Below are 26,066 nucleotides of genomic sequence, written 5' to 3'. Positions count from 1 at the left end.
CTGGGCAGGGACAGCCAGGCCTAGGGATGTCCTCAGGTCCCTGAGCCAGCGCATGAATTGCTATGGAGAGCCCAACTTGCTTCAAACCTCAGTTAATCAGGGATATAGTTGAGGTAAATGGTGCTATTGAGAGAATAAAAGTTTCAATGTAAAAGTAGAAGAATATAATTATTAAAAGCATATAAGTATGTAGAAATTTAACGTATTTCTAGAGAGCCACACATTGTGATACATATCCTTAATAAGATGTAGACATTCCAGTGCCCAACACTCCCACACTACCTCTAAAGTGCCTGATTTCATGTAGGGACAAAAGGATTGTAGAAATAGGCACAAGTAGCAAACTTGCAAGGGACCAACCTTAGTGGGCCATGAAGGAATTTCAAAATAGGGGGTTTGAGATATGGTCCTTGTTCTGAAGGCACTTACACATCCCAGCTGATATTGGCACTTTGAGGTGATGCTTTAGTTAGTAGAATATTACACAAAAATTAGGCAGCATCTTTACTCTGACCATTACGTTTCAATCTGTTTCCTGCCAAATCTTACTGGTACCTAATCTGCCTAATCACTGAAGCCCAGCTACATTATACACTTTTTGCCTTTTGGCTCTAATTTTGAAAATAAATCTGTCACTTGCAAATTTCTTCAACAGTCCACAAGAGGAAATTCAGAGATACTTGGTTCTCTGAGGAAATATGTTTTCTTAATGAAGAAAATTGTAACAGGGCAATGTAACCCTTCATAAACTAGAAAAATTGTTTGGATTTTTCAGATTGGGACAAACTCCAAATGAATGTTACAGGGCTGTAATTTGACAGAGTGAGCATTGGCCTGCTTGATTCCTGAGGGTGACCATAAAGCACTGGGGTTTTAATGTTTTGAGGTTTTGTATTTTTGAGAAAGTAGTCAAAGCTTTTTACATACAAGGCATTACAAAAGACTTTCATTTTAGTAATACTTCTGCTTTGTTCATGTAGGAAGTTACATAAGGAAGAACAGTAGCAACGGTCCTTTTTATGTAAAAAATCTGTTGAATTTCATTGGAATAGGCTGATAATGTTGTTACTTGTGTCAAAATCTGTTCATGCTCTTTCAAACTAAAAACAAGACAGGAACAACAAGAGAAGGGGAAAATTTTGGTGAAATAGAAAATCATTCCATTCACTGATAAAATTTTTTCTTGCATCTTCATTTCTGGCAAGAAAAAAACACAGCATATGCCCTAAGTCCCAGCAAACTTAGAGTAATATCAGATCATTTAACTCACTGCTCTCAACTGCTTTTCTGTCTGTTAACTGACATCACTTATTAACAGAACACAAAACAAAAATTACAAGAAAAAAAGACAATCAGAGTTGAAAATTATATGAGTGCAGAGAATGGGAACAGCAGCAACACCACCACATGGCTGCTGCCAGTGACGAGGTCTTTATGGTGTCATATAGGCACTTGGGTATCATCTTTTAGCTGAGATAGGACTTCATCTCAGGACTTTCAGGGTCTAACAATGTATGAATGGATAGTAATTGCAGCCCTATCTAGCTCCTAATTGGAACCTTTTTTAATGTGTCAATATCAAGTTTTTAATTCCATATCTGTTGTCAGTATCAAGTTTTAAATTCAACATCAGCTGTCAATATCAAGTTCTTAATTCCATCTGTCTTCTTCAGCAAGAAATTGTGGTGGAAGGAACTAACCCCTTATTTATTTGCTCACAGAGTATGGCAACACATTTGGCGTGGTTTTGTCATGTTTACATTGTGTAGTACCTGTGATTTTCCTATTTATAATAATGCATCCTTTCAGTCTTTAACTTCTTTCGGCTTTCTGTGAGACAGTGTTAGGAAACGTGCTTGGACTGATCTTAAACAGACACTACAAATTTCTGCATGTTCCTTAAGAGATTAAAGTATTCTCTCTCTCTCTCTTAATTACTAAACAAGTGACTATATGCAGACATGGCTCCCTTAAAGACAGAATTTCCTGTGAGAGTTTCCCAGTTCCAGTATTTACAGAGGGAAGTAATGATAATATTTTTTCCTTTATTTTCATTTATTAGTTCATTCAAATTTTTCCCATACTGGCATGAGCCATGACTATATGGAGAGTCTGTCAAAAGCTGTTCATCATTGAATCATAATTTTAGATTAATATATTCTGTATTGTATTTCTTTGCAGAAAGAGTCATATTTATTTTGAGTGCTGATTTAAATAACCATATGCAAATATAGTTCAGCAATTTGACCTCATTTATTTTCCCAGAGAAGCCTAAGTGTATAGAGTATCAACATAATTAAACTATGAGTTTACAAAGTGTCTTTGTAAACTACTAATATAATAATTCATAATTATGGGGAGGAAGAAGCATTTAAAAGTATATCACCATATTTGAGCAATATAAAAATAGTCCTAAAGAAGAATGATAGTTTTTAAATGTAAAAAATTTTAGAGGAGGATTGCCTATTTTACATTATTTGATTTTCAGAAATCATGCAACCTGAGTTTGCAGAGGATGGTTTTCCAGATACAGAAGAAATGAAAACAATTAAAATGAAGATTGACCTTTTCATGAATGATTGGGAAAAACTGGAATCAGAAATCAAGACATCATCTCAAGTTCAGGTGGTTATTTTAGAGATTGCTGAGCAAACACCAGAAAGTCTGCTTAATCAAACCGTGCAGGTTATGGAAAGTAAGTAATACTGTTTATGTTATTATTATCACTTCAACTATCAAGAGGGATTTTGGATAGCTCAAGCAAATTAGGGAGTAGGTTGTACTCAGTTTGATATTGCTAATATGAAAAGGGTCATACTGTGTTCCCTGAGTCAGCTGAAAAGCATAATAGCAGCCTTTCAGACATCTAAGAGTGGGGAAAATATATATATTTGAAATATATATATAATATGGCTATGCAAATAGGTGCATAATAGCTTGCTAAACATTCTGAAAGTGCATTTCCACAGTTACTTGTTCTGTCTATGTATGCCAGGATACTGGTTTGAGAAATGGACAGATAGTGAAGGTTCACTAATGCGTAATATTCATTGGGTTAGTGAGACTTTTCGGGGTGTGTAATAATCTAATCTAACCACCTGCATAGACTGTATTTCAAAACTGAGTTTTACATTAATTATTTTAAAATTAATATTTCTTTGGCAAATGACATTTCTTCATTTGTGTGGTCTTGCAGGATTTTGAGCACTGGATAAATAATACTACATTTTTCCTACTATCACTACAAATCAAGTGTTTTATTAACCAAAACATCTATTGTTCTGGCTCTATAATAAACTGAAGTTTGAGCGATGATTCTTCCCAACAAGTAACAGGGAAAAAAAAATGTTGTAAACAGTAATGGTACTATCTGCATGTGTTTGTATAATACTTTTGCAATACAAGTTCCCGTTGAAAATACCATTTACTTCAACCAAAAACAACCTGTAGAATTTCCATTTTTGGAGGAGGCAATATACTAATTTCCACATCTGGGGAGAACATTTTGTTCTGTGAGTAGAAGAAATGCAAGATACAGTTGGCAATATTTTCTTCCATGTATGCACTTTCTTTCAAGGACAAAGAGAATATATTCTGGTATGGCCAAAGGATAAGTATTGAAACAGAAAAAAACCTCTAACCTTTTCAGAACCTTTTAAATATTATGGCTGGGAATTATCTGATGAAGACTTAGGGGAGGAAGAACAAGATCTGGCTGCTGAAGCGGAAAATGAGGAAGTGGAAGAGGAAGGTGAAGAAGAGGAAGAAGAGGAAGAAGGGGAAGAAGAGGAAGAAGTAAGCTGAGGCCAATAGTAGTTTTATTACAGCAAGAAGCTCAAATACCCCCATGCTAATAGAGAGAATGACTGTACCTACTTTTGCCAGATGGGAAGGAGGGGTTTTTATTAAAGAAACAAATTGAACTGTAATTTCTGTCAGCTAACAATGATTCCATGAGCCATCATGTAAACATCAGAAGATGCAGAGTCCCGTTCCATTTGAAGATGCACAGTCCCATTCCATTTCAGCTATTGATAATTTTCACACACCCACTTCAATGAAATTAGAGGTCTAGCTTTGCCTTTCTATTTTCATCCTATATTGGAAGATTCCCATCCCCAAATTTAACAGTACAGGATATCCACAGACTGAGAGCAGTATTGATATATTTTTTAGAAATTAACTTTACTGGATAAATAATCTGACTTCATTACACCAGCTCTCACTGTATTTTCTGAAGAGGTCTACATTTAAACAGATCGGTTTCAAGAACACAGTAGGAAAAGATTTTATCATAGATACTTCTACCCTAATTCTGGTCCTCAATGGCTATGATATTCATGATATTTTAAATTTAATTATTTTCTCAATAATTCTCTTAGACAATTTGTTTTCTGACTCAGAGTCAAAAAAGTTTGTATTTTCATAGACTTATTTTCAGCATGCAAACTGTTTTGAGAATACCATCCTAATTCAATCGTCACTTAATATATTTGGCATTATTTAATCTGATCTATTTAATCTAAGTAAACTCCTGATTTCTAAGAGTTCTTTAAAATTTTCATCTTTTCAGGATGAAGAAAAAATTAAGCAAAAGAAAAGGCATATGGGAGACACAAAACACTTTTGTCCGGTCAGTCTGAAAGAGAACTTTGTCCTCTACCCTGGACTCCAGGAACATGCAGCTAAATATAAAGAAAAGATTTATTACTTTTCAACTTCTGAGTACAGAGATGAATTTTTGAAGAACCCTGAGGAGTATGTGGCTCACAATGAACCACTACAAGTGAGAGTCTTAAAAATTATTTAAAGCACATAATAGCAGATTAAAATAACTACTTTACATTCCCATTTAGATTTGTTTATTATGGCTGATTTTTTTCTAAGTAACAATATATTAGTCAAGTCCTTGAAGCAAATAAAACCCATGACTTCCCTAGTGATTTTATTGTAAATTTGAATTAATGATGCAAATACAGCAGAAAAGAGAGGAAGATTAAAAAGGCTTGCAATAATCTTAAAATGGGTTTAAAAAATGACACATATTGGCAGCTTTGTGGGTTTTTTGTAACTTGAAAAAGGGTAAAAGAACAGCAGATTTACCAGACTTGTCTAATGAAGTTTCATTTCTACCTGCTGATAGTAGGGTAGTAGATTTGTTTGGTGTTTCCAGAGAGCAGGTAGTTTAGTTAGAACAGCAACAGAAAATCTGGGAACATTAAAATACGAAATTATGTAACTGTTTTTGATGGATTCTTTAATTATGATATTTTTGAAGTGAAAAACAGTAGGGAGTGGGTGCAGTGTACGCTCCAAAATGTTACTGAATATTCTGTTTTTTTCCTATAGGCTCCTCCATTACGGGTGTGGTTACTTGGGGTTCATGGAGCTGGTAAAACTACTTGTGCACGAGAGCTAACAGATAAATTAGGCATTTTCCATATTCAATTTGAAGAATATCTACAGGAATTGATTTTACCCAAAACTAAAAGGAAAGTTGGGCCCTTTTTTGATGAAGATCATGAAGATGACAATAAAATAGTAGAGGAACTGGAAGACTTCTCTCAGACCATAACTATAAATGAAACAGAAATAACCAAACAGGTATTAATAATATTTTATACATTCATACGCAAAATAACCATTTTCTGGCCAAAATAGGCATTTCCTATAAAATTGTAACATTATGTTAAATTAAATACTCGATGAAATTTTGAAAAAATATTTCATGACAACATTTTATAAATATCACAAGCACTCCTCAAAACATTTTCAAGAGTTATATACAGGTTTTTTCTAAATATTAGAGATAGATGCTAAATGTCTAATGGAAGATCAACTGAGGGGAATAAAAAGGTCAAGGTCAGAATAATAATGGGAAGGCATGGCTTCCTTTAAGTGTTTATAATATGCAGATTCAGTCAAGTGCATGTGTTCCAGTTGCACAGGACTTAAAAAATGTTCCCCAACTGTGCTCTTTGCATTCTCTTGGAGCAAAAGAATAGAATGCCTCTACCAACCCTTTGATCTGATCATCCCTCATAAAAAAATCAGAAATATTCATCATTAGTAACAGGGTAAGCTAGTATTTTTTTAATGCAATAGGTTTCTTAACTTGGATTTTAGTGTTTCATTGCCTATTGGCAGCAGTTTCAAGCCAGAAAAATAAAGCAACTCTTGGGTAGCATAAAATATGCCTTGTAGCTTAGCTGAAAAACTGTTTCAAATAGCTATATGTTCATGATACTAGTAGAATAATTAATGAATTATAATTTTCAGAAAATTGGTGCTTTTTCTTAATCAGATTGACTACTGGCTTAAAATCCTTCTCAATGCACATTCTAAACTCTATCTCTTATAGGATGCAATTTCCCTGAAGGAGAAATTTTAACAAAGCTGTTTATTTGGGAGAGTATTTTCTTTTATTAGGCAGCAATCTGTTGGGAGAAAAAATCTACAAAGTTTTAATGCAAATATATTCTTTAGATAGCAATGGATATAATAAAAGCCATTCGTTATGTGGAGAAGTCTCACCACAGGTACACAGCACATGAATCTTTCAAAAAAGTGTAGTAAAAAACTGAAAATCTATCTCTCACCCAACAAAAATAAGGATTTATCCAACACTCAAAGATTCAGGAAGAAATGTGTTTCTACATCACATTTTAAGAGCCTTTTTTTTTAGTGTGTGCTCCTGATATCTGCCAAGTTCCCTCAAGTTACTGGTCATCAAAGATCTTCAGACACTTCCTACTACAGGATTTAAGGATGGAGGCAGGAGAGGCAGCAGGATACAGAGGAGGAGGCATACAGAGACAACACTCAGGCACAGTATTAGGAAGATGAGCACCCAATGCTAGTGGAAAATAACGAGGGCTCTGAATTTAATTTTATTTGTGCTCTTTTACAGCAGTAAAAGATCTAGAAAATATGAGTCTGACACTGAAATGTGGTCTTTGCAAGTACAGTTTAATCTGTGGCCTAGAGGGTTCTGTGTCTAACAGGAAGGCCTGGGTAAAAAATGGTACCACTCAAAAACAGAATAGGATCAAATTTTGGATCATTTATGTAAACTGGACATATACAAGTCAATGGGGTGCACTTGCAGGTGCTGAAAGAGCTGCCAAAGGTACATTAAAGGCCACTCTACTATCTTGAGAAGTGGAGCAGGTCCCTGATAACGTGGAAGGTAGTGTTCTGATGAAATAATACAAGGGCAGGTAATATTGGAAGCAAATGCTTCAGCACAGATAGAGTACAGATGAAAATCATGGATGTCAGAACAAAAATCCAGGTTTTCATCAAAATCAAAGAGGGGGTTCTTTTGAAAAGTCAGTTTCTTTTACATCTCGATCATCACAGCCAAAAATATGGCAAGTGTTCCTGGCACTGATGGTTATAGCTGGCTCTCACTCAGTTTTATTTTTTTGGCATAAATACATGTCTTACGCCAAGGCATTTCTGTTATTATTTTTTCCTTGTCATCTTTATATCTGCTGGGAAACAATCTTCAAATTAGTTTCTTTTTTTCTCATATTTCTTTTAAAGTGCTTAATCTGATGCTGTGACCTAAGCACAGCTCTTACAATTTCAGTTCAGTTTAGAAATCATTGGTCCCTGCACAAAACTCTAGAGGATAATTTCCAAGGTTGTAGAGTTCCCAGGCATTTCTCTGAATATGAATGCCACTGGACTGTCTGACTATCTTATTTTTCACTGACCCTTCAATTCTGCCAAATTTCATTAAATTTCATTGTATCATTCTCTTTCACTTTGGCACAAGACAGTAGAAGTTTATCTGTCAAAGCTTAAAGTCGGCTATAATGTTCAAAGCAAACCACTAAAGGCAAACAAAAATATACCATGCAGTCTGGGAAGATATCATCCTGGTTGTTTTAGTGCCACATCATTGACAGGTCTGGGGGGAAAACCTTGTCCTTCAAATCACTGCTCTGTGGGGTGTTCTCTTTTTTCTACCTGGAATATACATCTTGTGCTTCTTCTCTTTTATCTCATGCAAACACCATTCCTACCTCTCTTTAGCAGTGGTAATGTCAGTGATACATTTTTATATGTTTTATTGTTTCCTCCCACTTCACACATTTCTCTCAAGATGCCTCTGTGTGGCAAATCTGGCTACCACTTTGTCTACTTAGGCATCTTCTGTCATACAAACATCTTTAAATATATGTACTGTGTCAGGCACTAGAGAAGCTATTATTCATACACACTACATTAGAGCTGTTACTTCCAGCATATTCTCAAGTTCTTTTGGCTACATTATCAGAATAGATGTCAGGTATAGGAATTCTTATTCAGCTATGGCCTTTTGATAACAGACACATTTTGATTCTTGATATATTAATTGTGTAAACTGATTATGAAAACTAACTATACCATGTTTTCAATATTTTTTACCACAGTCTGTGACAGGAAGCCATTCTATGAGAAATGCATCCTCAACCATATCAATCTCACAGAGTTATGTATTCTGGGAAAAAACCCTAATAGTTTTCCACAATAATTGAGTAGTTTGATTTGGCATTTGAATACTCTGCATTTGACTAGTCATTAATACTATTACTGTTGTATAGAACAATGCTATCTGTCTGGTATCTGTTCTTCTGCCTATACTCAATAACCTTACATATCCTTCTTCAACATATTTTTTTTAATCCATCCAAATATAATAGTTGCTTTCAAAAAGTGAAAAAACATTCTGATGTAGTGCAGGTAGTCTTCCAGCATGGGAACATGTATAGCCAAGTGGAAAAGAGCTTGTAGGCAATTAGGAGAAACTATGCTCATTTCAGTTTCTATTCCTCTGAGTTGAGCATGTGTATAATTAAATACTTAACAGTTGTGCTTGATTTTAGGTTTCATTAAAACTCATACAGCAGCAATTGCCCTAATTTTAGGGGATTGCCTAAAATGTATAAAGTAGTATGATTTAATGAGTTTGTTTCTGCTAGTTTAAGTCAAATGAAGACAGTACCCTACTTAGCAAAAAACAATAAATATGTCCAGTAGATACTTTTTTCTGGTTTTGGTTGGTTGATTGATTTTGGTTTTTGGGGTTTTTTTCATTTCATCCATTTTTGGTGGATTTTCTTTACATAAAGGAAGTGGAATTAACTGATGAGGAACGGGCAATCAAAGCAAATCTAACGGATAATAGAGAGCTGCCTCCAGAAGTCCTTGATAAGATTGTTCCTGACTGGTGGAAGAAAGAGCCATTCCGGTAACTGTAATTAAATTCTCTCTTTCTTTAATTAATTTTAGGAAGTATATCATCCATTGTGTCCACAATTGTAAATAACTATCACAGAGATTATTTCAATTCTTTTGTACTTTTTATAAGTAATGACCTACCCGTCAGTCGTGGTTTTGTTGTACTATTTTAATTAATATTTTGACAGTAATATCATGTTTCATATGCTGCACACAGGATTGGACAAAAGTACTTGGCACACCTGAATTGGATTAAATCTCCTGAATAGCTGGATAGTTTTCATGGTCTTACAGGATAGATATGAAAACAAATCTTTTCTATTTTTATATAATTTTTGTCCTGACTACAGATATGGGACAATGGTTCTCTACACAGAGAACCTGTAAAAACAGGGAGATGAGTTCTAGGAAAAAAGGAATGCACCAAGACAAAAAATTACCCAGCATTATGCATAGTTATAATATTACATTGTATTAAATGACAGTGTATTGTGTCACATCACAATATATTACACCACTAAACTATACTATGTTGTATTCTTCTTCCCCACAGCATCCAGGGCTACTTTTCTTTCCTCCACTTCCACTTCTTCTAGCTTCTTTGGTTTTCTGCAATTTTACAATGTATCCTGTTAAAGCCTAAAGTAATAGATGTGAATATTAGCTTCTTATCAACACAACACTCATCCTTACCTAACTACTCGTCTAATTCAAAACTGTAAGAGCTCCAGTAAGCCATAGAGCTTTCCAGGTATAACTGACTTGTTTTTAACATATGCAGGAAGAGAAATATAAATCATGCTCAGTGGTCAATTTCTCATACTACAGAAGAAACATAAATTTTCAGGTACAAGCTTTCCTTGAGAGTTGTTACCAGAAAAGTGTTTGGGGCACCTTCTCTTTTTTGAGACCAGTGCCTAAGATGTATTGTTTTTAGAGTCACATAAGCAAGTCTGAGGACACAATTAGTTTTGGGTTTTTAAGTTCTTTAAAAATATTTAAGCATTGCACATTAAAACCTCAGAAGAAATTAATTTGTAAATACACTAATTAAAATACACAACGAAATAACAGTTTTACATTGTCAAAAGAAACTAGCTGAAAGTAGTTTTAAAAGTATTTTTAAAATTTTGCTCCTAATATATGCATTTAATATGGGAGGGTTTGTGGGTTTTTCCAAAATAATTACATGTTTTTTGTGTTGCACTTCGAACTACAGTGTGTCATAATAAATATCTTATTTTCCAATTAGGTCCACAGGCTTTATACTGGATGGCTTCCCTCGTACTTTAGATGAAGCCAGCTATTTGTCAGAACGAGGACTCTGTCCTGATGTTGCAATTTATATTCAAGTAGAAGAAGGTGACATTCTTAACCGTCTTTTTCCTCCACGTCTGAAAAAATGGAAAGAAAAACAGCTTAAAAAAAAGGAATATAAAAAGAAGCTGAAGGAACTAAAAGCAAAAATAAGGGTAAGTTTTCAGCCCTATGTTATTTTGTTGTTGTTGTTGCTTCTACAGGAGAGGTCTGAACACAGATTCTGAAACTCCCAAAGCTGTGAAGAGCACACAGGTATTGGAGCCAGGAGAAAAAGTGCTACACATTCACAGCATTCCTAGGCTTACTGTAGGAACCAAAAATAATTTAGGGCTCCTTTCCTCTTCTGTGCAATGAATGCATGCAGAGTTTGGACATCTCAAAGCCCAAAAAAAGCAGCTGTGCTGCAAGATAAATGGCAGTCCTGGAATGTCCAGGAAAAAAGGCAAGTCGATGGAGGGAGTGAATATGGCAATAAAAAAATCAGACAGTTGATGCACTGTAGTATTGCTGCATCCCAGATTCCCTGAGCATGTGCTGTTGAGTTATCAGCACCTCCCACAGGCTGACTTCACTACCGTGTGGGCAGTGTGTCTGTGTTCCCAACTCTGATGCTCTGCACAGGAATGCAGTAACTCTCAGTCACATTCTCAGTGCTGTTGCAGCTGCTCTGTGTCCCATTCTAATGAAGCTGTGCCTACTGTTGAACAGGTTACAGATTGGTTGAGGTAACCTGAAGCCTCTATGCAGACATTTACAACCGGCACATGTAATATTTTCAAGGTTCCTCATTTTGTGTAAAAGTGAGGAATACTTCACATATAATATCAGAAAAGGTCTGAGCATAATTACTACAGAGCAGCTGACACACAGTAAGTTAGGACAACAGATTTTGGGACAAGACTTATACAATACCATTAATATCTCTAAACAGTCAAAGGGGACCACCACACATTTACCACCATACTGTCACCCCTTTGCCAAATGTGTGAAAACCACCTATAGAAACCACCTATAAATTTAGAAACTCTGTAGTTTACCAATAAACCTATTACTATATTTTCAATGTGATAAGAATCACAGTCTTTTTTATTCCTCTAATATCAATCTCAGAAGTTGCCATATTATTTTTTGGAAAATATGCTTACATGATTGCCTAGTAGAGAGTTATATCTGGTCTGCAACATTTCAAACTCTAGGTAGTATTTTTTAACATTAGAACCAACTGAAACAAAATTTCAGGTGGAAAGAAAAGTGTTAATTATAGATTACATTACCAATTTTCAGAGGGGAGTTTTTATTAGGAAGTATCATCAGTCTTTTTACATCTTCTTTTCACTAACAGAATGAGAAGATTGCCAGAAGAAGGGAAGAACTTCTAGCAGAGCAACAGAAAAAGAAGCAGGAGGTAAGAAAACCTAATAAGACAGTTTTTAAATAGAAGCATTTGCATTCATACCATAGAATTTTCTAGAGCTTTTAGTCACAGAGTTCAGGACAATGTAGAAAAGTAAAATTATGATAGACTGCCAGAAACTTCAGCTTTCAAAAATAATTTTATGTTATGTTTAAATTGCTTTAAAAACTATGGATTCATGAAGACTAAAGACTATTTTAAAAGAATTCTCCATATATGCTTCAATTCAGGAAAATACTTATGAATGTGTTTAAAGTATCTCATTTATAAGCATAAGAGTAGCACCACTAATTGAAATTAGGCATGTGCCTTTAAGTACACTATCAAATGTATGGTTAATCCAGAATAGGACTGTACTAGGATTTCTGCCCAAAGTCAATTACATAATATATTTATAAACGCATTAATGTACTGCTTGACTGCTCATGATATTCTGTCAGCTACACGTTCATCAAACATGCTTGTTTGTAACAAAGTCCTGTCAAACTACAATACCATGTATGAAAAAACACTCATCAAAACTGCAGTGTAGCTCTTCAGGTTTTTAAAGTACTCTTGGAACTGATATGATGCATCACTGTATGCACTATGCAATACTGCTGTATTTTCTTCTGAAATAAGATTCTAGAATTTACTAGATTTTTTGCATATGATAAAGGATGTCCCAAAATGAGGTTTAGTTGAATCAATGGCTTTTTTTAATTTAAAAAGGGACAAGAATACCATATGTTCCTTCAAAATATCTGTATCATAGACATGAAACAACAAAATATTTTCTCTTTATAGGCTTTAGCAGATAAGGATAATGACGAAGCTGCTGCAGAGGAGGAGGATGAAGATATTGAAGCTATACTTGCAGAAGAGTTTTTAGAAGAAGAAGAAGAGGAAGAACCAGAAGAAGAAGAAAATGAAGAAGAAGCTGTTGAGCGCATGCAAAATGAGATTTCAGAGAGGTTTGAATCAGAATTAGAAGGATTACAAAGTGTGCAGGTACTGATACCACTGCTTATTGTGTTAAAATATATGATCACATGAAGAAGAATTTCCATAATTATTTTTCACATTTAAAAATTATAGTGCCTAAATAACTGCTGCTGTACTCATTATCTAAGTATGTGAACAAGATGAAGACTGTACTGAGAAGGTATAAACTTTAAAGAGCATATAATTTATACTACTAATATAGTAGAGGGAAAAAAAAAAGGAAGCTTTTGGGTAGACCTATTCAGTCTTGGTGTCATTTCATTTTTGATAGGTCAGTTGACACAGGCAACCAACCTAAACAGTTATGAATGTATGAGCAGTATTTCAAAATAAGTTTTGAGGCAAAACTCTTATTAGACACCTCTATTTTTTAATGCAGATCCTAGTTGTTGGTGATGAAACCAAATGTAAAGAAAAAATCCAAATCTAATCTTGGTTAAGATACCAGGTGTTTGGCATCATTCCCACACCTAGTAACATAATTTTCTTGAAATCAGTGCAATTGCCTTTGGCAAGGTAACCTGATCTAACACCAGATATCTGCAACGCTAATGCCACATCTAAGGCAGTAGGTAGATCAGTAACATTTGTTTATTATCTACGAAGTACTTCACTTCAGGAAGAAGCTAATCACGATTTAAAGGAAGTTCTATCCACTGACCAGAAAGAAGGTTTTCAAAACTAGATAATACAATATTGTAGCAGTGTGACACCTAATATAGAAGTTTAAACTTCAGTGGGCAGGAAGACCAATTCCCACCAAACTTTGCTGATCTATGTTGACTGAGAACGTGCTTAGGAAATCCTTGATAGTTCACAGAAAATCTTGCCATCAGTCTTTATTAAAAATCTGATTGCATTTATGATTCTAATATTTCATTTTGTTTTCTTAACCAGGAAGAACTGGTTGAAAAGTTACAAATACCGCCAGTTGAGATCAATGGAGGACGGAAGCCTCGTGTTGTGTGCTACCAAATATACAAAAAGCTGAAACCCCTAGTGGAAAACCGCAGGAGCATTTTTGAGAAATGTTACCCAATAAGTTTGCCACTTGCACAGAAGATGCTAGTTTACTCATATAAATTACGAAGCTCTTTTGGTCAGTGGGATCCAGTCAAGGTAATGTTCTTAAATGGCTGAAGAGTGTTTTCAAGAGTTGACACTCTTTAAAAATACATTTCACATTAACAAGATGTTATCAGACAGTAGCAACTAATACCAGAAATATTTAATGAAAATTACATTACTGAATCAAAATTACATGACTGAATATACAGAAAATACAGCAAGCCGTAATAATAAAAGGTGTTGGTCTTTTCAGTATTGCAGCTAATTTAAGGCTGAAAAGCATTTAGTAGAATTTGTTACACTGTCATTGGTGACATGATTAAAGGTGGCATTGAATCAGAAAGAAATGCCTAACTTAACAATACACAGGACAACACAGAAGGTCTTTAAACTTTACAACAGTAGTGAGAACAAATGGAAAGGATTTGGAATATGAATTTGTAAGAAGCCACACGCACAACTGACCACCAAACCCAGTAGCGGCAAAAAATGTTAGATGTGCTTAATTCATTAGCAATAATTCTTTCTTGTCAAAATTTAAAATTTTTGAAGAGCAACAAATCTATTTCCATGCTATTTTACTAGAGATCTGGAAAATTGAGGTCAGAAAGTACTTATCACTATCCCCAAGGTAGGAAATGAAATGTTCTCAGGTAATTCTTTTGGTTTAATGGTAGAAATAAAAGCTGATTGGATTGTGAGTAAATAAAAATTTAAAAGGAAGATTAGTTGAAAAAAAGTCCAGTGAACAACATACAGAAAGCACAAAGCCCCTGAAGGAAACATACTTTGGCTTTCATTTTACTATGCCAATTAATGAAACCATTTTATTCCCTTTTGTATAGTGTCATGTTGAGTTTTCACCTGTTCCAGATCACATTTGTCTCTCTTTAACCTTAGGATCAGAATCTTCATTCTTTTTCATGGCTGCATCTAATAATCTAGGTACACACTAATAGAAGTAGATATGTCTACATTTACATCATTTCCCACTACTGAACCACAGTTTATGTGTTTAATTGTAATTAATCTCTACACCCTACTCCTTGCACTTTGTTCTGTCAGGTTTCACCAGATTTTTGTATTCCATTTCTCCACTTCATTCCTTTGTTCTATACAGTGTTTTTTACCAACCAAAAAGTACAATTCAGTTAGAAGAAAGAGGTCATAGGACGTTATTGGGTAAAATAAGAGTGGTGTGCTGACAGTGAAATTGTACAAGCTGATAAAAATGAAAAGGAAATAGGATCACTTTGAGGGCATTTTAGGATAATAATAGAAATTTTAAAATTTATTACAGACTGGAAGTTTTGGAGTAGAAAGGCAGATTGAGTATATTCCAGTTACTTTGAGATTAAATTTGGGGGGGAGGGGAAGTAGTTATGCAACTGATTAGATAAGCAGAGAATAAATATTATGAGCTGAGTGAGGGATGGAAGCAGATATGCAGTAGAACAGACTCATGAAATCCCATAAATTGAGAGCAAGCACCCTGAAATGACTTCATCCAGGAATAGGAGCCTAAGGGTATGAGAAGAGTCTGGCAGGACAATGCTACACAGTAGAACAGCCCCAGCTCTAGCAGTAATAACCAGACCAACCTTACTGACTCCTTCAAAGAATAGTAATAGATTTGTGATGTATGATTTTCCTCGACAAGAAGCTGAGTTGGCTCTTCTCCATTATTTGATATGTATGCATGTAACTTGTGTGGTTTTTTCCTTAGTGTATTTCAGTTTGCTCAGTACAGAGTCAGATTTACTGGACTATTTTTGTCAGGTTGTATGCTGGAGGAAAACTTTTTTTAAAATGCTATTTTTTCCCATCTTCCTTCCTTTGTTGAAGAAAGGTCAATGTTACACATTATTCAGAATTACATTCCTGAGTCCCCTTAGAATAGTAAGGTGAATGCCGTCTGGGCAATTTTTCTACATACTGCTTTTCTCTATTTTGTTTTAAAGCATCTTTTATTGACACTTTAAGACAGTTCTTCTAAGAAGGGCTGCACAGGGATGAAAGTTTTTCCATAGAGAAGAGTAGTGCAAGGAATTAATCTGGTATTACTTCAATGACTATTTCTGCCAGTTGCATCTCTTACATGTCAATGATCCATCAACACTGCAGACTTTTTAGTGGACTGTCTGATGTGTTTGAAAAGATTTCATCAGAAGTGCATGTATTTTTCCAATTACTTTTTCAACTTATCTTGTGGTTTTTCACTTGACCATAATGTAACTATTGATATCTTTTTACATTTTCTTTATTTGTATATGACTTCTGGTGAATACAATATTCTCAGTGTATTTTCTATTGGCAGGCAGGTGAGTTTAATTCACTGAGGAATAAAATTATTCTCTTTGTTCTTTGAAAATTAAAAAAAAACTATTATGTTAATCTTTGACTACACTATCTTGACAGACATAAAGTGTTATGGTACCACCTACTGGAAATAGCAAGTATACTTTTCTGTCTTCAATGTTTCTTTCATCTTTTTGAACAAGAAGTGTAGGTACAGAAGTTTCTCAGATTTGAGCAAAATATTATGTCCATATATGTGAATTTTAGAATGCTTTGATGGTTTGTGTCATATGGTTGGTACTCCTCTATCTGCCTATAAAGCCACTTCTCTGGGATGAAGGAAGAAAAGGTTTTGTCAAACCTAATTAACTGATTCTCATTTTATATATTACACAGTTAAGCCAAGGAGATGTGATCAAGCCACAGCAAAGGGATGAAAGCACAGTCTTTCCAGTAATCCATCGACAATATATTTATTTCTTTTCAAGTAAAGAAAATAAAGAAACATTTATGACAAATCCCATCAAATATATTTGTCAGCCAAAACCTAAGCAATCTGTGCCAGTAAAGATTGCAATTGTGGGACTTCCAAAGTCTGGAAAGACTACAGGTATGAGCAGTTATCTATTTAAAACACTCATTTTTTAATGACTGAAGCTGTATCTGTCCTTACTGCTATTAAAAAAGCATAAATCATTAATATTGTTGGTCTTCCTGCTTTTCTTGCTGGGCACAGATTCTTTTAGTAACATTCTGTGGTGTCTCATTTGACAGTCTGATAGTTATGCATTGTTCATCTGAATTTTATCCCAGATCCTTAAGATGTTAGCGACCTGGATTTGTATTTAGAAAAACTGGACTTATGCTATTTATACCCTTTGTATTATTTATTATTATTTTATAATTGTTTCTTACTTTTTTGAGTCAATATAAGCTAATGTAAAATGGAGAAAGTCCTAGGATCAAGGATGAAGACCCCAAACTCCCCACTCCTCAGTCTGTTTTGAAATTTCTAGATTAAAAATTGCCCAATATTTCCATCCTTTTCCTCCTCCGTGACTCTGTCAATCCACACATTTATGCTTTTTACTGGAGGAGGGAGGAGGACATTAATTTTAAACTATAGTTATTGATTAGAATAGGATGTTAGGAAGAAAAAAGGTTCAAATGATCTCATATTTAGGATGAAATTTTAGCATATTTCCCATTTCCTGGATAAATGAGGTAGCTGATGGGCTGTTTTGTAAGAGGAACAGCAATGGAGGCGTATTTTCTAACACACTCTAATAATATTGACTATATCTGCTGAGATTTGTTCTAAATTGAATAGTGTTAGCATGCCCTGTGCATATGCCAGATTGTGGTGTTACTTACCTTCGAAGTTGTGACTTGAAATGGAAATATTTTGCAGTTGCCCAGAGACTTGCAAGTGCTTATGGGTTCCTGCGCCTGTCCCTAGGAGATGCCATTCGCTTTGTGCTAAACAGCCAGCCAGAGAGCGAGCTGGCACTTAAGGTACAGTCCCACCTTCTCCAAGGACTCACCGTGCCTGATGAATTGGCCATCCAGGCTCTAAATGTGGCTCTGCTAAATCACATGGATAATCCCACTGGGTAAGAGTTTTCTTGGGGTTTTGGGGGTTTCTCCAAGACATGTCAGTCTCCTCATAGGCATGGATTTCCATGTTACTGCTGCAGAACAATTTCACTAAAACACATCAGTGGTTTCTGCACTAAAAAAAAATCTGTACAAAAGGAGATTTTTTTTTTTACAATTGCTCTGGGAAATGAGACTGAAGCAGAATTTCCTGCAATTTCCAAGTAACTATATTCCAGTACATCAAAGTAATATGCTTTATGACAGTTACTTTTTTTTTCAGTCAATAAGCCAGTATCTTCTACTATCCTTTGAGAACTACCATTTGGTCTCTTACACCATCCCCAGAACCAACTTGGACACACCTGATTCTCTTTGATCGTGCAGGCTGTTTCAGTACTCAGGGTTTTTTTTTGTTTGTTTTCTTAACAACTGAAGTTATTAAGGAGGAACTGAAACCAGCGAGTCTTTTCACCTCATTCATATGTAATCCTAGGCTCTTTCTCCCCCACTGCAACACCTTTGAAACTGGGCAGACTTAAAAAGCTTTATCATCAGTATTTCATAAAATTCAACTTCTCTCCTCAAAAAGGAGAACTTGCAGAGGAAGATAATTCTGCAATAATCTCTGAAAATTATTTGTGCTTGAGATCAGAATTCTTTCAGCTTCTCTTTGACATTAAATCCTGGAATATTGTTTCAGTATATTTTGTTCCAGTGTTTTCTAATATGTGAAAAGCATTTCTTCTTCAATATGATTATAAAAACTCTTCAAACACTGTAGTAAATAATTTTACTTACCACTTAAAAAAATGGCTACTCCCAATCCACATGGAGACTTCTCATAGTTAAAATGATGTTTCTGAATGATTGATGTGTCAGAATATTAAAGTACACCATTTTTATAAGTCCCAGCCATCCACTTACCTTTTGCCCTTTGTACATTTCCTTTTCTCGTTACTATTTCTTCTTCTGCCTACTTGATTTTTTAAAATTTCGTTGTAAATTCTTAGGAGTGAGGAATGTGCCTGTCAAGTGAGAGCAGTGATAACTTCGTGGCATGGGTGTAGACTTTTGTCTCCATGGGAAATGTACTAGAAATATACATAGACTTACTGGTTGATTGGAAACTCACTTCTTAGTGAGTTTCTTCAAAACTATTTTTCTGTTTCTGTTTGTGTGCAGAGTTGTAATGGATGGATATCCTCTAACAAGAGCACACGTAAATCTCTTGGAATCAACTAGGATAATTCCAGTGAAAATCTTTGAACTAGATATGGATACAAAGGAAGTGTTCAGAAGAGCACTGCTGGATAAGGAAAGATCAAACCGGTAGTGATACTCCCTGATAGATTTTTTTTATTTTCTACACAATATTGTAATATCTCTATTTATGTTCCTCAGTGCTATACTCAGAGGTTGTGTCTAACCTGGAGCATAACTCAGCTGTCTCTGAACTCCATATATGAAAAACATGGGAACCAGTTCCTCTCCTTTCTAATGCTTTGATTTCCATAGAGCAGAAATAGTAAGGATGTAAGGTGTTTGAAGGCTCTGGCCGGATCCTTCAATTGCGTGACTGAGATTACAAATGTGCAATGCTGTGCACCCACTGCTTAGTTTAAGTGGTTTAATGCAACTGTACATGAGAAATGTTACCACTTGTCTCTGCTGCTGAAATTTATTTTTCATAAATTATTATTATAAAATATATTGATACTTCATCTAATAATCTCACTTTTAAAAACTTCATCAGAGTTCTTTTAAAAATATGAAACTAATGCATATTTAGTAGAGTATAGAATTCAGGACTTCTAAGCCTTTCAATTCAGTTCATTCCCTTCTTTGTTCTTCTGAGAAGATAAATATTCTGTTTAAAGAGCCATTGGTTGTTTTTGAGGAAGAACAGTAAGTAGTTTATAAGCAGACAGAGAATGAAAAAGAACAGAACATTCACCTTAAAATTAAATTGTGTGAGAACCTGTTTCTCATTAGAGGAAGTGTTTCTAAGAAGTTCCAGATAGCTTGGAGCATTACTGCATGACTCTTTCATTTTGTCCTTTTCTTTTTGTCTCTTTCTTTTTATCAAGTAATCAGCACAATGTTAAATTGTTTACTAAAAGACTGAAGACAATTTTCATTGCAAAAAAATTTAATCAAAGATGTGTTTTTGAAAGTATTTACTTTAAACTTAATTTTAAATACCAAACTAATTATATTTCATAGGCTTAAGTACAAATCTAGTGTGCAATATCAGGGTACCATTTAATGGTGTATTTGTAGTGTATGTCAGGTAATATGTGTTGATACCTTCCAAATCCTTTGCAAAATAATTGAGTTGTATTCAGGACATAAATAGAAAAAGTTTTGTTCTTCATTTTTTGAACAGTACTGTCTGATCATAAGCACACTGCTTTTCAATGTAGCTGGTGGTAATCTTAAAAAGAAATTTGTATTTCTCAAATATGTTCTACAATGTCAAGCAAAATTTTGTAAAAAGAACTTACAGTGAATTCTAGAATTTACACCTGAAATTCAATGAAATTATTTAATCCTCAGATTTAAATCACTGTTATTTTTCATTGTCTTTAGACCTCCTTATCCTGAACATGACAGCCCACAGATTCTAGCTATTAAAAATTCCTGCTATAAACAGCACATTGATGATATTAGAACTTATTATATGAAGGAACATCAGAACTGGTGTGTGATTGATGCCAATCATAGCAAATGGAGAGTCTGGAAGACCGTTCTGCAGAAAGTTCAGTTGGTTGTTAAACAAATCCAGATATACCTGGAAAGAAGAAAAGAAGGTAAAAGAAAAACAGTTTCCCAGAATATTTGTTTCTTTAAAAAGGTGCAATGTACTATGTACATGACAACTTCACCTTTCTGTGGATGAGGCTAATTCTTGGCCACATACCCTCAAATTCTTCAATCTCATCTGCAGAGATCTTGAAGAGATCTCTTGAAAAGAGTGAAGGCAAAGCCAACTACAGGGCAGTCTGAGGCCATCCTTCCAAGAACAGGGTAACAGAAGTCTGCTAAAGGAAGTCAGAACCCTTGGTCTGTAGTAGATCTGGCATCACTGGGTGGTAAATCACAAAGAATACCCCCAAAGTTACAAGGGGAACTCTAACTTGCACCTTCACTTTAGTGTTAGTGAAGGAAGAGGAAGGGATAGAGAAGATGTTAATTTAAAATCTAGAAATAAGCTTAAGTATGCCATCTGAGTTAATTTCTGTGCTTTAGGAAGAAGACCACTTTATTCTAAAATGACAGAGTTCCCATTTGACTTTTTGTTTGTCAGCACTGGTCAGGATTAAATATGCCTTTTAAACATGTCTGTACTATTTAACTAGAATTCCTCTGAAGGGCAAATATACTTCCTTATCTTTATCCACCTTTTGGGTTTAATTTTTACAGCTCTGTGGCTGCACCCATCTTAAAGATTGGAGTCATAATCAAAAATATTAAGACACACTTAACTTTTACACATCAAGCTTGAAAAAGCATGATTTTTAAGTAATTTGGTTTCAAGATGACATTTTATTAACTATTTTGAATGTATTTCCTCCAGATAGACTGTAGCATTTGCAAGATATGGATGAATAAAGGGGGAGCTTTCATCACACCTTGTACTCATTTTCACCAATGTAAAGACATAAGATAATAGCTGAAATGTCCCTTAGTGACACAAAGGAGTGAAACAAATCATAAAAAAGAAGAACAGACTAATAAGCTGAGCATGCAGAGTATCCCACACCATTAATAATTATTGTATTTCTTACATGCTAAAAAATGTTATTAAAATTAATTGGTAAAACGAGTTACAACTTCATTTTATTATCAAATTGCTGTTTTAGTTCTCATTATCTCACATAAATTTCAAATTATTACTTTCTAGACTGTAGCCTTCCTGAGTAGAATTGTTTGATGTTTCTATGTCTCTCATAAATTAAACATTTTCATTAATTGCTTTCATTAACAGGAAAAGCAGCCAGCATTGCTGGTTTATGTATCACTCCCCAGGAACTTCAGGGGCAGCTGGGGGAGTGTGGACAGTACTGTCCTGTCAGCCTTGCAGAGAAAGGTGAACTGGTTGACTGCTCTGTAAGCCCCTCACTGGAGTTTGCTGCAGAATTTCAGGGGCGCTATTACAGAATGGCTTCACAGGAAGAACTGGAAGTGCGTATCAGAAAAGCAGGTCAAAAGGAGGGGATTATGGGAAGAGAGAACAGTGTTGCTTAGATTCTTTGATTCCATACAGAAATAGGTAATACGCAACTTTAATTAGACTACTGTTGTTAGCATTCAAGCTTTTGTTCTGCTTACTTCTGCTATCAAATGTCTAGGCAGACAAAATACAGCACAGACACTATTAAACTAAAGCTCGTCTTACAAATTGCCACAGATCAAACATTCATTTGAAAACAGTAACTTCCTCCTTTCCTTATCTGTTGTGGAGAGACTGGGTTAGAAAGTGGCTTATGACAGCAGTAGAGATGGATGGTGGGTGAATAGTGACTACAGCTGAGAGTAGGTTGGAAAATAAATTACCCAAGAGCAACAGCAATGCCAACACACTGTTGCATTGTAGAAGAAATAGGTATCTAAACTGTGTGAGCCACTCCTCTGGAGTTTGAGTAGCAGTCCTACAGTGCTTCTTTCATTATAAAAACTTTTTTCCCTACAGAAATTCTGCTGCAAACCTGAGGTTTATGTATCATCACTGGCATCTCACCCTCTGCCACCCCCACATATGCTACCAAAGAAATTGACTGCAGCAGAAGTGAAGGCCTTATTCCCTGTAAAGCCTGAAATGCAGGGATACTGCCCAGTCACTTACCTAGATGGAAAACAGAGGTATGTCACTAGAGTTTTCATAATCTGAATTACAGAATGTGTGTCCTATATTAATGCATTAATGAGGAAATAGTTTCAAAGTGCTTTTTAATGTTGTTCAGGGTTTGGACAGGAAAAGCAATTACAATTCTCTACATTACACCTGTGGCTTTGGAAATCAAGATAAAAATCATCTTTTAAAACTTACACAGCTACAGATTCTACAAGAATCTGTGTTGTCTTGGTGTCTTTCATGATGAAGATAGACAGATATAGTTTGAATTCTCTCTATCATAACCCTTCAAAGGTTAAAAAAAATCTCATAAATCCCTAGTAGATGCAAAACTACCTATTATAATTTTTGTAGAGATCCATAAAGCTCTACCATAAAGCGATACAGATTTCCTCAGTATGCAAGAATTTATGATCAGAGGAAAACCATAACAGCCAATTCTGTGTTATCCCTTTTTAATCTCCTGAACAAATATGATTGGCGTTTTAAATAGAGGAGCTCTAAAGAAGCAGTATAAAAAGTTCCTTAATAAGCAGATTTTGAGGCAGAGACTTGTCATCTTATTGCAAAGGTTCCATACATTCTTGGTGATTTCTTATGAGCAGCTCCTCACAGCACTGACTCCTTCTTCACAAACTCTAACAACCTCCAAGCCAACAAATGCTAACTCACTTCTCAACCTGCTAACCCACTCTTTCATAGCACTCATTCTCATTGGACACAGCTGTGGCCTGTTAAGGGCAGGCCTGTTCCTAATCTCTGGTAATTAGTACAGCTGCAACTCCTCAGGGGTGAGATTACCTTCTGCATTATCTTTATTTTCTTATTCTATTCCCCCACAGAGACTCTATGAGATTTTTAACCTTGTAACTGTCCATCACATAGTGGAAACTTGGATTATCCAGTTGCTATTTTTTTTGTAGTTGCTACACTTGCTAAATTACCAGAAGGCTAGCGGTAGCTCATGAATTTACTCCACACAAATTATGTTTTATGTTTTCTATGAATGAATTATTCTTGCTCCATCTCTTCAGATATGAAGCTTTGGTGCCTGGCAACATCGAGTATGCAGCAAAATACCAAGACAAGGTATATATTTTTGAAAGTGAAGAAAAGCTTCAGAAATTTATGAGGTAAATACACTAACTGCATTTTAACCTTCAATCACGTCACTGTTCATACATCTTAAAAGTGCTTACTTTATATCTGGTTAGGTTACCAGAGAAGTATGGGAATCTGAAGCTTCCCCATAAACTCCCTCCAAAAAAAGATCCAATGCTACTAACTACACTTCCTTTGCCTGGATACCTTGAACAGGCCAGTTTTTGTTTTTCTATTTTAAGACATGATTTTGTGATATATAGCATATCCCACTCAGTTGGTTTTGTTTTTGTTTTGTTTTTTTAATGCATTTGAGTCTTATATTTATTGAAAATGTTTTAATTACAATTGAGAATCTTTTTTTTCAAGCTTTAAAATAACAGATGTTTGGAGTTTTAATGGAAAAAATACAAGACCGTCAGAGAGGGATAATAAGCTGCAGTATTATATGATGATAGATTTTCTGACTTAGTTGTTTATCATATCTTGTAAGAGCACATTTTGGTTTGACTTTTAACACCAGCATAGACACAAACTTACTTGGAAAAATTTAAGAGTAGTTTGATACACTTGGACACATGAATAAATAAAAAAATGATTCATGGTCACAGCCCTCCCTATTTTATGCTGATTTGTTGTCTTCTACTATTCACCAACTTAGGATATCATCCTGTATTGTTAGATCTGCGTTACAACAGGATAAGGCATTGCTCGAGATTTCTGTAATGGTCTTTTAAACCTATTTTCTTTCTTTAGGGAGTTGCAACTTCTCTAATAAAAGCTCTGCATGAAGTTGGCAGCCTTAAGCCAAAGTTTCCATTCCTAAGTGTGAAAGAAACTGCTCTGCTTTTTGTCTCCTTCCATCTGAAAGGTAGTGTATAAAATAGCATGCTATAAAAATAACTAATTGTATAAATGACATAAGTCCTCTGATACAATATAGATAGACAATTTGTGTTCATATTTGCTTTTTTTTTAGAATTTCTGTTTGGTTTTTTTTCAGCCAGAGATATCAGTTGCACGTAATAATCTTTAATAGTTTGCAGTCAGCTTAACTACTGCCAACTTTCTCAATTTCAATGTCCTTGTTTGCAGCTCTGCTATAGCTTTGGACTGGTTTCTACTACTGCTGGAGATTTCTGGAGCAAGAATGACATTTCTTTCAACCCTCCACTTTTGTAATTTATAAGCTAACCTGTTCACTGGGTGAACTTCACCTGGCCTTTTGTATTTTACATTTTTACTTATTCTTTTAGATAATACCAATCTTAATTATTTTTTCAAAGCTCAATTATTTTTTCAGAGCTTAATTATTTTTTCACATCATGTGTTTCCTCATGTAGTTTCCAGAGCCCTCCAGAATTTTCTTGAACTGTCACAGATTTTTGTTTTTGCTAGCACAGCTTTTTGAAGGAAGACCATTGAACAGGGCCAGCACATGGTTAAGCCCCTGCATAAATGTACAATTCCTAAGCCACCAAACTGCTTTTATACTGTAGTTTGCTTCATTCACAAAGGCTGTTTTCATTCTATTGTTAGCATGGCTTTGCTAACATAAGGATGCCCATGCTAGGAATGTTTTGCTCATATATTGCAACATTAAATCATTATTAGGAGTGGATGATGAACCAGAAGGGTTATGCAAGTGCAGAAATATCTTCTTCTCATGCAGTGCCAAACAGTTTGACCATAGGAATCCAGGAAAACAAGTTATCTTCTTCTAGCACTGGGTAGGACTGCTTCCAGCTTTAAGATATAGCATTCCTGTACACTGACAAATCACTTGAATGTGAGGAAGAACTTCCTTCATGTGCTAGTGACCAAACACTGGAACAGCTTTCCCAGAGAAGTTGTGCAGTCTTCATCAGGGGAAATATTCAAGAGCCATCTGAACACAATCCTGTGCCGTGTGCTCTGGGATGACCCTGCCTGAGCAGGGAGGTTGTCCCAGATGACCCAATGTGGTCCCTTCCAGCCTGACCCATCCTTTGATTTTGTGATTAGTTGCAAATACAGAATTACTTATTATTGTGCATCCCTTCAGAGTAGTTATGCCATTCTTGATAAAAAAAAATTATCAAAGCACCTTAAGTTGTGGCCCCCTGAAAATTTAGTTCATCCTATTTCTATGTGAAGTTAGACCTTCTCATCTTCAATTAACATAATTCTCTAATCTCACATTTAAATAGGAGACAA

General features: G+C 35.1%; 2 protein-coding genes across 3 annotated transcripts in view; both read left to right on the top strand.

Moving 5' to 3' along the window:
* AK9 (adenylate kinase 9) overlaps positions 1–26,066 on the top strand; it is a 61,928-nt gene that overhangs the window by 33,424 nt on the left and 2,438 nt on the right. The window contains exons 18-34 of the mRNA XM_031066629.1: positions 2,489–2,695; positions 3,650–3,795; positions 4,574–4,786; positions 5,350–5,604; positions 9,123–9,241; positions 10,484–10,703; positions 11,894–11,956; positions 12,752–12,955; positions 13,847–14,068; positions 16,712–16,925; positions 17,727–17,928; positions 19,097–19,243; positions 20,504–20,724; positions 21,903–22,099; positions 22,608–22,777; positions 23,804–23,902; positions 24,627–24,635. Coding sequence (XP_030922489.1) covers positions 2,489–2,695; positions 3,650–3,795; positions 4,574–4,786; positions 5,350–5,604; positions 9,123–9,241; positions 10,484–10,703; positions 11,894–11,956; positions 12,752–12,955; positions 13,847–14,068; positions 16,712–16,925; positions 17,727–17,928; positions 19,097–19,243; positions 20,504–20,724; positions 21,903–22,099; positions 22,608–22,777; positions 23,804–23,902; positions 24,627–24,635 — 2,908 coding nt within the window. The remainder of the gene's footprint in view (positions 1–2,488; positions 2,696–3,649; positions 3,796–4,573; positions 4,787–5,349; positions 5,605–9,122; positions 9,242–10,483; positions 10,704–11,893; positions 11,957–12,751; positions 12,956–13,846; positions 14,069–16,711; positions 16,926–17,726; positions 17,929–19,096; positions 19,244–20,503; positions 20,725–21,902; positions 22,100–22,607; positions 22,778–23,803; positions 23,903–24,626; positions 24,636–26,066) is intronic.
* ZBTB24 (zinc finger and BTB domain containing 24) overlaps positions 24,660–26,066 on the top strand; it is a 16,123-nt gene continuing 14,716 nt past the window's right edge. For both annotated transcript variants that reach the window (XR_004082993.1, XM_005418421.2), the window contains exon 1: positions 24,660–24,741. The gene's annotated coding sequence lies outside the window, so the exon portion shown is untranslated. The remainder of the gene's footprint in view (positions 24,742–26,066) is intronic.

Source organism: Geospiza fortis, unplaced genomic scaffold, assembly GCF_000277835.1.
Source record: "Geospiza fortis unplaced genomic scaffold, GeoFor_1.0 scaffold98, whole genome shotgun sequence".
NCBI classification, from domain to species: Eukaryota; Metazoa; Chordata; class Aves; order Passeriformes; family Thraupidae; genus Geospiza; species Geospiza fortis.
The sequence above is the reverse complement of the archived record's forward strand: the minus strand, read 5'-3'. Positions and strand labels throughout refer to the sequence as shown.